The sequence below is a fragment of the Gavialis gangeticus genome, unplaced genomic scaffold (assembly GCF_001723915.1).
Source record: "Gavialis gangeticus isolate Ggan-Ray unplaced genomic scaffold, GavGan_comp1, whole genome shotgun sequence".
NCBI classification, from domain to species: Eukaryota; Metazoa; Chordata; order Crocodylia; family Gavialidae; genus Gavialis; species Gavialis gangeticus.
In genome coordinates, this window is record NW_017728993.1 from 63,352,235 (window position 1) to 63,365,380 (window position 13,146).

The 13,146-nt window shown below is 46.8% G+C and overlaps 1 protein-coding gene across 1 annotated transcript in view; it reads left to right on the forward strand.

Annotated features, from left to right (window-relative positions):
• The window catches only part of KIAA0040 (KIAA0040 ortholog), a 24,580-nt gene extending 12,081 nt beyond the window's left edge, over positions 1-12,499 (forward strand). Inside the window, exon 2 of the mRNA XM_019501839.1 lies at positions 9,896-12,499. Within this exon, the coding sequence (XP_019357384.1) occupies positions 10,005-10,331 (327 nt within the window). The 5' untranslated portion in view covers positions 9,896-10,004 and the 3' untranslated portion in view covers positions 10,332-12,499. The remainder of the gene's footprint in view (positions 1-9,895) is intronic.
• The last annotated feature ends 647 nt before the right edge of the window (positions 12,500-13,146 follow it).

The window sequence follows — 13,146 nt, forward strand, 5'->3', positions numbered from 1 at the left end:
TGTTCCTAGCTTGAGAACTCATTCACACAGCTGTGCTACCCATTCCCTGGCTGGGGACAGAAGTTACACATAAACCAGTTTAAGTGATTAGAAACTAGTTCAAACCTATAACAGAACATAAGTTCTGTGCACATAAACCAGTTTCAAAATGGCTGAAACTAGTTTAAAATAAACCTGGTTGAATGTAGTAACAGACTTAACTGATTTGGGTCAAACCAGTTTATGCAACTTCTGTCCCAGAACCCTTCCTGATTTAAGTTAAATCAGAGTCCCCCAGGATCCTAGATGCTTTGCAGTCATGGTTGGGGCTGTGCTCTCTGCTCCAGCGGAGCAGGGCTGACTCTGTCCCTCTGCTCTCTAGCCCAAGCAAGGGTGGGGGCATGGCCAGACACATGGTCCCCTTAGAAAAAGGGAGCAGGAAGGGGGTTTATTCCCCTCCCCCACCCCACTGGGTGACTGAGGCCCCTGTCAGCCATTCTCCACCTCGGCAGGGGAGGGAGCATGGCCAGAGCTGGTTGGCATGGCCCCTGCCATCTACCTGCCTTGCCAGCAGCTGGGGCTGCAGGGCTGAGCCCAACCAACCTACTAGTCCTGCTGAGGGTGGAGGCAGAGGGGCCAGCCTGGGCTTCCCAACCTGCTATGGCTGCATGTCTGTGCTTCCCATCCTGCTATGGCTGCATGACAGCCTGGTCCGGCAGCAGAGGAGTGGGCTTCCCAAGCCAACTCAGAGGTGCCTGTGGGCCCCCTATCCTGTGCAACACCCAGGGCTGCAGCTGCACAATTAGCAGCGGGCTGGCTGGGGAGCTATTCTACAGCCCCTCGCCTCTAGCTGCCATGGCCATGCCACGCCACGCCACTCTGGGTGGAGGTGCAGGAAGCTTCAGCCCTGCAGCTTCTGCCCAGCACATGGAGCATGCCTCTGGATGCCGCGGAAGGCGAAGGCATCCAGGGGCTGCAGCTGGAGCTCCATGTGCAGGGCAGAAGCCACCAGGCTGAAGTACCAACCTCCCATCCCCTCTCCCAGAGTGGCGCACCAGCAGCAGGAATGGCAGGGGAGTAACTGATGGAGGTGAAAGGAAGCTGGCTTGGCCTGACAGAGATGTTTTTCTCCCCCTCACCTCCAGGTATGGTTCCTGCTCCTGCTGCATCACACAGCACCTCTCAGGGCCCATGGCTTTAGCCCAACAGATGAAGCTCTGGAAGCATCCAGAAGCTGGAGGCAGAGCTCCATGAGGTGGGCTGAAGCAAGCTCCCCCACCCCCACCCCAGCAGTGCTGCACAATGTGGCAGGAGCTGCAGCCTTCATTTCCAGAATTAAATGTGAATGCCTGTGCACTTGCAAATCAGTTCAGTCTTTGCAGGTTAGATGAACCTACAAAGATTGAATCAATTCAGGCTCCGGCTTTTTGAATGTCTGTCTCTAGCCCCTGTGTCTAGGTCTCCTCCCCACTCTTGCGAACCCTGGGTCTCCTACAAGAAGGCATTGTTTATCATACCAAGCAGAATGTTCCTACACAGGGACCTTGCAAAATAAACACCTTCTTACTGCACAATTTAACTTAGGGTTTAGACTAGTGATGTACAACCTTGGATAATCTTAATGACATCTTGGTATCCAAGCTGCCAGTTCAAAGGCAAAAAGCCTCACAGCCAATGTCTTTTTTTTTTTTAAATGAACAAGCCTTTTATGTCACTGACAAGCAACTCTAAGTCTACAAAATGACAGGCTTTAATGGGTGTGCTGAAAAGAAATTATTTTAAGTCAGTTGTGTATTAAAGCTAACAGAGGGTCAGATTATGATTCAGGCATAAAGTGGCCCTTACTTCCCTGTACCAGTTTCCTGTTCTTCTAGAAGTGTAAGGAGAGAACTTCTGAACTAGGGTTACTGTTTCTTCCTGAATTGTGGTTACAGGTGGATGGGACTGGGGTATGGCTTTAGGTCTGCTGTCACACAATGCACTCCCAGCACTGAGCCAGGCTAGGGAACAGGGAAGTAGCTTACAGGGCTGGTGCATGATACTTCCCCCTGGAGCAAAAGAAAGAATCACAGTCTGGTTTGTGATCTGCTTCTTGGGCAGAACAGTTACATCCTATCCGTGACTGAGGCTCAGAGCCAGCAGCTGAGGGCTTCTCTGGGTTAGGCATTTTATGTAAACATAGTGAGAGGCATTTCAGTTTACCAAGATAAATTTTAAAGGGAAAGAGTAGCCATGGAAATGTTTTAAATGGCTGTTTTTCTGTAACCAATTTATTACAATTGAAAAAGGTAGTTCCAACCCACTTAAAACTTTAAAGGGAGTAAATAAAAAGAGTCTCAGGACAGGTATAAAATTATACATCCTGTTTGGTCTGAAAATTCTTTTTATATGTAGAAAATTATTTTTATGTATGGAGAACAGCACATCAAGAGTTCAGTGTTGCCTCATATTATGAGCTGTCAGGAAGTTTATGGATAAGTGACAAGCCTGCTTTACACAGAATATCCAGACAAAAACTTCCCATGCTGTGATGTTTGTATTGGAATACCAGGCAACCCAGACTGAAAAAAAGAAGGTAATTTGCTTGTTTTGCAGATAAAAGCAATATGGTCAAGCTTACAATTGTAAGTATTAATGAAACACAACCCTTTCCAAACTTTACTGCATTTGCACAAAATAGGCCCCAGGAGGAGACAAGTGTTGTGATAACAATATTTAAAACATAGAAGACTCAATATTTTCTTGCTGCCATTGGCCTGTGATACCCCTCCCCTGCAGTTGTGGGGGCCTACAGAATCTATTTAATTTATCTTCTCCTTTAAACAGGGAAAGGCTCTTTAATAACCACAAGCCAGGAGAGAACCACCAAATTTGAGAGAGGCTACATTTGCTGAGACTTGAGGAAAAATGTCTTGCATTCAAAAGCTCATCTAACTGTATCTCAGCTATATAGTTGGTCCAATGAAAGATCTTGCCTAAGAAATCATTGCTTCTCACACACATTTGCTATAAGCATTTATTCTTTATTATACCTAATTCTGCATTATATTAATAGATTCATATATGTTAGGGTCAGAAGGGACCCCAGTAGGTCATCGAGTCCAACCTCCTGCCCTGGGCAGGAAAGAGTGCTGGGGTCAGACGACCCCAGCTAGTTGCTTGTCCAGTCTCAAGACCCCCAACATAGGGGAAAGCACCACCTCCCTGGGAAGCCCATTCCAGATTCTGGCAACCCTTACTGTGAAGAAGTTCTTTCTAATGTCCAACCTAAATCTGCTCTCTGTCAATTTGTGGCCATTGTTCCTAGTTACTCCAGGGGTGCCCTAGTAAACAGAGCATCTTCTATTTCCTGCTGCCCTCCCCTGATGAATTTATAGACAGCCACAAGATCACCTCTAGCCTTCTCTTGTGAAGGCTGAAGAGATCTAGGTCTCTCAATCTCTCCTTGCAGGGCCTTGCCTCCAGGCCTCTGACCATATGAGTGGCCTCCTCTGAACCCTCTCAAGATTCTCTGCATCACTTTAAGTGCAGTGCCCAAAACTGGATGCAGTACTTGAACGGTGGCCTGACCAGTGCCACAGAGGTGAAGCATCACCTCCCTGGACCTGTTCATCATGCATCTGCTACTGCATGATAGAGTACAGTTAGCCTTGTTGATCACTTCGTCACATTGATGACTCATGTTCATTTTGGAGTCAACTATGACTCCAAGATACCTTTCTGCTGCTGTGCTTCTGAGAAGGTCACCCCCCAGCCTATAAGTGGGTTGGTGGTTCTTTTTGCCCAGGCACAGCACTTTGCACTTGTCTTTGTTGAACTGCTATCTACTAGAACAGCAGGTAAAGGTCCCAGCCAAAACCTGGACCCCTTATGCTCCATGCCACACATTCACCTAGAGAGAGAGAGAGAGAGAGAGAGAGAGTTCTCTCCTCTAGAATGTGGCCCACTGAGTTAAATCTAGGCCTTCACCCTCAAGCGCTGGTTCACAAGGTACAGCTGCTATCCTAGAGCTGGCTCTGAAAATTGTGTGTACCTCAAGCCTGTTCCCAACAGGCACACAAATCCAAATCTTGTTGTTCCATTGCCAGGATCCACTCCCACAGCCTGTCCCAGGTAGCACAGGAATCTACCACAGGATTTTCACTGTTCCAAGTGAGTGTGCACATCTCCCCTGTGTCACTGCAAGAGGGAAATTCCAGGCAAGATAGTTTTGCTGTCTATAGTTCTGCTCTTTCCTCAGTGCCCCATATATAGCAGTCTCTTTTCTTCTTCTAGTCTCTTTCTTACCTTGTGGTTTGGACTGCATGTCATCTGCAGGGGGGCACAGAGTGTGTGTATGCCACATACATTGACAAGGTGGACACCAGCTGTGTGTGTGTGCAGGTGCTTGTATGCAGAGGAAGGGACAGTGCACATGGACAGACCTGGGCTGCACTTGCCTTCAGACAGGTGTGAATGGACTGGCTCCTTCTACAGAACCCAGTAACTGGGTAACTCTATTGAAACCTAAATGATTTTTTCTGGTAACCAAATAGGCTTCAAGAGGCAAATGGGAATACATCTTGCCCTGAAGATACACATGAATGGATACAGGCACCTCACTGCTCCCACTAATGTCACCTGACATCCCAGTTGCTTTAGCAAGGCCGGTTTGCCTTGCCACTAGGAGAAGAGTCAAATCATCTGTTGCAGCATGGTACATTTAGCTCTGGATGGGACAGTCTGGCGTTAAGATGCAAACATCACAACATGAGGAGTTTGCTTCTGAGAACAAACATTTAAGAGCAGCAAGGCTACAGCCCTTGGCAGGATCACATCACAATAAAAGCCCCTCCTGAGCAGTTAACAGAGTAGCAGCAGCCAGGAAATGGAGAGCAGGCCAGGGCTCTGTGATCTGTTTGAATGTTGCTAAGGCAGCTACAGTCACTCTGCTTGGCAGCACACAAGGCTGGAAAGCCAAGGATTTGGATGCAGGCCTGATTCACCTTCTTTTTTAAAAATCTTACTTTACTCATCAAATAATATTTAACCCCTTGTAGCTGTGCTCTGATGGCAACAGAGCAATGTACAGCTCCTGCCTTGCCTGCAGTGTGACAGATCCTTTCCCTCTGTGACAGAGGGGCTTGGGGCTAAAGTCATTTAATGGAGACAGAAAGCATTTTTGCCACGGATACCCACAAACCTCAGCCTGCTTTTGGATGCTTAAGTATATAGGGACACCACTTAGAACGATGCTGACATAGGAAACACCACCCAGAAGTGTTACTGCTCAGTCAGGCGCTCAGCATCATACTGTACTATACAGGGATATATTCACTTTTGGAGGCAGCATAGGCTGAGGTATGGCCCCAAGTCAAGCAGTCATATGTTTCATCAATACAACAAATGAAAACTTTCATTATAGCCAGTCTTAAAATGTTAGTGAAGGAAACTTCACAGTCCCCCTGGGGAGGTAGAAAACTAAAGGTCAGTGTCACTTTACAGATGGGGGAAATGGAGTTACCAAACAGGATCAAACTAGTCAATGGCAGAGAAGGGTATGGAACCTGAGCTACTCCTGTCTCCCAGGCCTGGGCCACAGCCACTACACCATTCTCCCCAAGAGCCTCCCCTCCTGGTTTTCTGTTGTTGATCCTAGCCTCATCTGGACAGACATACAAATAAAGCAGTAAGAAATGAACATGCATATAGCAAACACAAAGTATTTAGTACAAGCAGATCGGATTGGGTTGACATCATCCATTGCACCAACTCTTAACAGACAACTCTGGATGTGAGCAAGCAGGCCACTCACAGGTCAGGGAGGGTGCCAGGGACAGATGTTCCTGCCTCCTACCCATGCCATCTGTGCCTCCTATTTTTGTCCTTCTGTCCTACTGCCTGTAGAATGCACTGCCAGAGCATCAATTGCCATCTTAGAGCTGAGTCTACACCAGACTTGTGACATGAGGCTTTGGGCCAGGATTCAGTGGCAGTGATATTCATTAATAGCTGACAAAGCAGCACAGGGCATTTTGCATTGCCCTGTATGCTGTTAAAGGGATAGAGGGAGACTAATCACCTAGGAAGCAAGGGACACTAACCAAAAAAAGTTAAAGTTCATCACAGGAGAAGTCTACAAGATAAGGTTTGGCTGACACAACTACATCAGTTGGGATGTAGAAAAAAGTCACAATACATACCAGCCAATTAGCACATCCCAGCAAAGCCCATGGTGTAGACTAGGGGTGGCCAACTTGTGGTATGCATATGACAAATAGCACAAGCAGCAGATTGGCCCGGGCAGTCCAATTCACACATATGCCCCACCTGGCAGGCAGTCTTGCTTTAGATGTGAGCATGATGTGTGACCGGTTAACACCTCCTTCAGGAAGCCCACATCCTCTCAGCAGTTGAACAGATGACTAAAATCCTGGGACAGGCAAACATACAAAGTCAATCTAATTAAAAGAACAGACCTGTTTTGTTGATTGTTAAAACATGAGATACAACTGCAAGTCAAGACTAGGGAATGTGTACCAGGTGGGCTGGGCAAGATGTAGTACCCACCCACTGGGGGCCGTCACAGCTATCACCAAGCATCCAAGAGACATTAACATTTTTGCACAAGAGGTCTTTGTTTATGCAGAACAGTAAGAGGATAAGAAGACAATAAGTATGATGCACATCAGGGAAAAGTAGCAATTAATCTGGGTCCTTTAAAAAAAAAAAAAGCCTGCAGTTCCTGGTAATCCCTTTTAGTGAAAACTGACACAAAAGAAGGAAAGTTAGCAGTCACTGTCACATGAGGGAAGTTCTGATATCTGGGTTCTGTTCCTGTGTCAGCTGCAGACCTCTGGTGTGTGCAAGGTCTGGTCATACTTATTAGTGATAACTAAGGATCTGCTACCATCCATCGAAGGCTCTGGATTTGGGCTAAAAGTTTACACACCTCTGAAAAAGTGGGCCTACCTCCCCCTGTAAAATGGGAGTCCTAATATTTGACCAAGAGTCTGCGGGGCTTGAATCATTCTTTCAGAAAAAGCAGTGAGGGCATCAGAAAAAAAACTATGCAATAATTGTGTTGCAAACCATACATCACCTGCTGGTGGCTCCCAGCAGACACTCTGCCTAATCCTTAACCTAGTCACCTCAGTGGGAGTGGCTCAACATTTTCAGATCATTTAAATGACAGCGTGCAGCATCTCAAAGGGCTTTGTGGGGTTCCTGGCAAAACCTGCCCTTTTATCATAGTGAAAGACATCTGCAGGAGGGTTTCCCTCAGGTAATTTGAAACTCAGCAGCAGCACTCCCTCCCCGTGCACGGAAGAAAGGCTTATATCACACAGCAAAAATGCTCCTCAGCCCTACCCACCTCTTACAGCAATCACTAAATGAGTCAGGGAGGCAGCTTCATCAGTCATCAGACTGACCCCAGCCAAAGATACTCATCACAGTGCATGTGCTCCTGACTCTTGGTGGTGTGACTCATGCTCCGGGTGAAACGTTTCTCACCAGTACCCATGGAGACCAGCAAAGCTCCCATCCAAAGCTCTTTAAAGGCTATAGAAAGATGTCCTCAGTTTCAGTGAGCTTTTGGCCAGGACATACATACCTCATCCAGGACTTGCTATGCCCAGCATTAAAGTAGAATTCAGTCCACATAGCCCATCTCTTGCCCCCTAAGCCTGCCAACCAGAGCCAGGTATAGTTGCTGTGACACAGGCATCTGTCACTACCCTCATCTCCTACAATCAGACAGGCATCAGAGGACAGCAGTGTTCAGTCACAGCCAACCTCAGTGTGAACCAGAAAGACTGTCTTGCACCATCCTGCCCCTGTCATCTCTAGTTAGAGCAGCCTTCCATAAAGCAAAGCAACCTACAAGGTTAAGCCAAGGTAAGGCAGACTAGCAGTAGGAAAAGTGGGGAGATAAACCTAAGCCACAATTCGTTAGGGCCTGGGATTGTGCTGACCCACAAAACCTGCTTGTACATCCTGCTGGGATCTCAGGGACCAATTATGATGAAGCTATAGCACCTGTAGAATCACTTTGAAGCCAGCCTGATGGATTAGATGGGAGCTTGGCTATAGCCCAGAGCAAACACTATGCTAATGACCAAAGGTAACACAGCTGTACCAGGAAGAGCCAGGAGCATGTAAATTACTGAGAAGGAGGAAGTGGTCTGTGACGCTACCATGAATACGATGCTATGTGGCTTATACCCACAGCCAGAGGAATGTCATGGAGCTGACTTTCATTTTGAAAAATGTTTGATCCATGAGTCATTGTCTACAACACAGGGGACACGAACTGTGAGAAATATTCAAATAAAATCTGTACTTATGTGAGGAGGGGACTAGTACTAGTGAATGGAGCCTTTCAAGTTTTACGTGCAAACCTGAGGGTCATAAATTCCAACCTAAGTCCAGGTAGCAAAAGCTGACCAGTGTTACTATCTGAAAGCTGTCGGGTAGTCTATATGCTGGAGGTGTCGGCTCTTTTTCTAGTGGAAAGATGTCCTTGTTACAGAAGATACTGTCACAGCTTCAGTGGAGAACCAACCATTGGTAGGAGTTTGTAGACTGCAGTCAGGTTTCACAAAAAGCTGTCTTGCTTATCATGCCTCCATGAGCAGTGGGGGATGCTGTCTGGATTCTTCTACATATAAGGCAGGGGTCAAAACCATAGGATGTACAGATCTAGGTGGGCTTTGGTGGTGTTCCAGCAACAGGCAGCTTCACCCATGGCCACACCAGGCTGGGCAGCAAGCAGCTGCACTCATGCCACAGCCAGGGGTGAGGAGAAGCATTGGCAGGAAAAAGTGGCAACTGGGTCAGAACACTGCCCTGCCTTGGATCCAAGCCAGGCTGTTCCAAGCCCACATCTCCAAAATGTTGATGACTGATTGTATAGAGCAAAAAACCCAAAAAACCTCAGCAAACAAACAAACCCCCCACCATCACCACACACGCACGCACAAGTCTAGGCATTCCTCACAAATGTCACCACCTTCCATGCCAAGGGCATTTCTCTAACACACACAGAGCAATGTAATTGGGGCACTAGGGGAGAGAAAGGTGGGGAAGAAGGAGGGAAAAAAGTAAGATAAACACTGCACTGAATGCACAGTTTTCCTCTGGGAAGAAGATAAGAGTATGAACCAGATGTGACAGATGTTAGTCACACCATTTAATGAGCAACTGAAAGGTGCTAACACAGTGTGGTGGTGAGGGTAGTAGAAGAATCTGAACAAAACTGGCACCTTCCCCTGGGCCTAAAATTGTCTGAAAGGGATCCTGTCATTATAAAAGCAAGGAACAAATAGCTTTGTCTACCATTGCATTGTCTACCATTGTTCTAGTCTGTATCATCTACCATTAAACCAGCTACTGCCATGTCCAACACCTTTTCCTGGCAAGCAGTGTCCTGTATAACATACAGCCTTGTACTCAATATAGTATGAGAAAACTTCAAGTCTTATGAAAAGCCAGTCTGAAAAAAACACCCAAACATTGGGAAAATTATCTTTTCATCTTAGGGATGAAAATCTGAGATCATCCTTTTTTGTGTTTTGCTGCAAACCAGAAATACAGAGATGTGTGAAATGGGAGACTAACAAGAGAAGAAAGGCTATTCAAGCTAGTTAAAAGTCCTTCTTAGAGCTGAGCCCATAACAAAAGCCCACATCCATAAGTGCCCCAAACTGGAAGAAACCACATGCAAACATCAAGTTTCTAGTTATTTTATTTAAACCTACACTTAGGATTCACTACTGCCATACCAGAGGCATGAGTTGCATTCCTGGTCCTAGCCCTACACACAACTTAGGCTCAGCAGACTGGACTGCAGCTGGTGTGGCCAAGCAATATGGAGGACATGCTGATTGGCCTAGGCCTGCCTTCTGATTTCTGGTTATTTTCTATGTCCTCACAGGTGCTGGTCCAAAGAGCTTCTGAATCCTGTCGACTACCAACCAGGGCTTGAATATATCCCCAGGGGACTCTGAGGGCAGGCAGAACAGGAGCCCAGCCAGCAAGCCACCATGGAGCAGATCCGCTCTTTCTTCCAGTCAATCTGGGATCTCATTCTCAGCAAGCACCAGGAGGGCATCTTCAACACAGTCTGCCTGGCAGTGCTGACTGGGCTGCCCTTAATCGTCCTGTTGGTCTTCCTCTTCATCTGTTGTCACTGCTGCTTCTGTAGCCAAAGGGGCAAAAGCAGCAGCAATGGAGGTGGCAGCAGCAGCAATGGGCAAGTCCAAGCAGAAAAGAACAAGAAGAGGAAGAAGAAGAAGGATGAAGATGACCTGTGGATCTCAGCTCAGCCCAAGCTGCTCCTGTTGGACAAGAGGCCATCACTGCCAGTCTAAATAATGGGAAAGAGAGAGGACACTCCTCCTCAAGACCCGGTGAGTCCTTCAGGCCATGCACTGTGAGGGGAAGGAGCTACAGCAATGGCTCTTTTACCCTTTAATAATGACTCTAGACTAAATAGGATTTCCAGGGCAAGCCAGACTCTGGCAAGATCACTAAGATGATAAACAGAAGACATAAAGTTGGGCATATGTTTATATGCCAGCAGTGTGTACAAGGACATATGCGCGCACACACACACACACATGCAGTGACATACATGCACTTCCATGTATAAGCACTCACATATTCATGAGGACATGGCTGTGCAGCTTCACGTGCATAAAGATGTACATATGCTCACACATAAACATGCCTGCTGTCACGTGCATGCAGAAACCCATGCACAAGGTCATGTGCCTTCATGTGTATGACGCACATAAATATAGTCATGTGTACTAATATGTATAAAAGGTGGTATATAAATTCATGCATTCACACATGCACCTGAAATCTAGTACATCTTGAACTCCCCTCTACAAACTGAGGCATGTGTAAAGTACACAGGACAAGCCTGCATGCTTGTATGGGTAATACATAAGTATCAAAGCAGACTAAACGGAGATACCACCCTGGCTTAGAGGTACAAGAGGAGATGAGCATACAATCATATCAGAATGAGAAATATTCTTCCCCCAAATCAATGGCAGGTAACAGTTTTGCTGCTCCAAAAGAGAAATTTTCTATCCATCACAGGACTTTCCTAGCAAATGCAGTAACCCGATCCAACCTTATAGACCCCAAGACAGCAAAGCAGAAAATGACATTGCCGCACAGGACAAAGGCAGGCAAGAACAGAACAGATGTGGCATCATACAGGACTGAAAACTCTACGTGGACATTGAGAATCCCGTTTAAAACTGGTCTTTTAAGAGCTCATCATGCTGGGGTTGAGGTGGCTTCATTTCCATGGTACACTGAGAGAAGAGACTCCATGTGGAAGCACGTCTACAGCATTAATTTATCTAGTGACTACTAGAAACGGTTAACTCTTGGACCAAAGGCCCACACTTATCACTGAGATCTACAGAAAACTGGCTCCAGGCAATAACTCAGGGCATGCCCCACTCTCGCATACAGAGACATGCATGTGCATGTCCATGTGTGCACATGTGTGCACGTGCACACACACACACACGCACACGCACACACGCACACACACAGACCCCCTAGCACTCAGCTGAGCTGCTGGTTTTGAGTGCATTTCATTCTGTCACTGTAAGGGCAGCTGAGTCTAGGATAAATGGGGGATGAAGTTAAATGACATGTAATCCACATATACTTCACTTCTTTGCCCACTAAAGCTTTGGTCCCACACTGCTCACCCCAATGAGAGACTGTCCTCACCAGAACTTTAAGATCTGATAGACTCCCCTTTCTCATGAGTTAAGGCAGCTCACTCCATCCCAGCTAACCTTGCCCCTGTTCCACATAAGCATACTCAGACTGCCAAGCCTATTTCCTAAGGAACCAGCCTGACCTCTCCCTAGTCCGCTATTGCAGTTATCAGCAAGGTCTGTTGAAGCCTCACTGACATGTTTTGCAAATAGTTGGAGTGTCAGGAAGCTTCACTGTATCTGTTTTTTGCACTAAGGTAATGCAAGAGCCAAACAGTTTCACTTTAAAGGCTCCATTGGAAACTTTTTGTTCTCTTATTTTTACTCTCCAAAGCAAACTGACCAGGCAGTTCAGAGAGGAAGAAATAATACACACCAACCCAGACAAGTGCTGGTAGAGCCTGCCACACTGCAACCACCAGCATGGCAGGCTCAAAGGTACTAGCCTCATCTGCAGCAAAACAGGTCTTCCATGCTCCCTCTAGGAAACCATTCCTAGCGGATGGGTGCGTGGGAAAGAAGGAAGAGTCAGGGAGCTGCTTATGGACCGAGTGTTTTGTTCTGTACCCTCACAGCATGGCCCATTTTGTCCAACTTTGAGATAATGGTGATGTAATATAATCCCATCACTGGGATTGCTGTTCACTTGTGTTGTTGGGATCTCAACCCCAGAGTTCTCACCACTTAGGCCCTTTCAAAGATCTCACTTGGGCTCGGGACAGACATTACATATAAACCAGTTTAAGTGATCAGAAACTGGTTTAAACCTGTAACAGAACAGATGTTCACTGCACATAAACCAGTTTGAAATGGCTTAAACCAGTCTGAGATAAACCTTGTTGAATGTGGTATCAGACTTAACTGATTTGGCTCAACCCATTTTATGCAATGTCTGTCCTTGCTGATTTAAGATAAACCAGACTCCCCCAGCATCCCAGCATGCTCCCTGGGATAGGTGAGGCTCTCTGCTACACAGCACAGCTGGCCCCTCCCCTCTGCTCCCTGGCTGGAGCTCCAGCAGAGACTTGCAGGCACAGCAGGGTCTGCCTGGCTTCCTCCTCCCCTCCCCCTTCCTTCCCCTTCCCCCTCTCTGCTGAAGCAGAAAATCCCTCCCTCCCATCTCCCACAGCAGGGACCTCAGCCCCACGGACCCTAGGCATGTGGTATGCTAGCTAATGAAGACGTGTGTGTGTGTCTCCAATTTCACTGGGACCGGCAGACAGAACAGTGACTGCTTAGAGCTGTTTGGAGCTAATCAACAGGTCAGCTGGTAAGCTGTTTAAGAAGAGTTTTAAGTAATGGAGAGGGGCTATTGTTTTTCTGATGGGGTGATAAACACTGTTATCAGCCCCCTGCAGACCATATAAAGAATCAGGGAGGGAGATTGAAAAGCTCCGTATCATCAATAAATGCATGTACTGCACCTTCCCCCCTT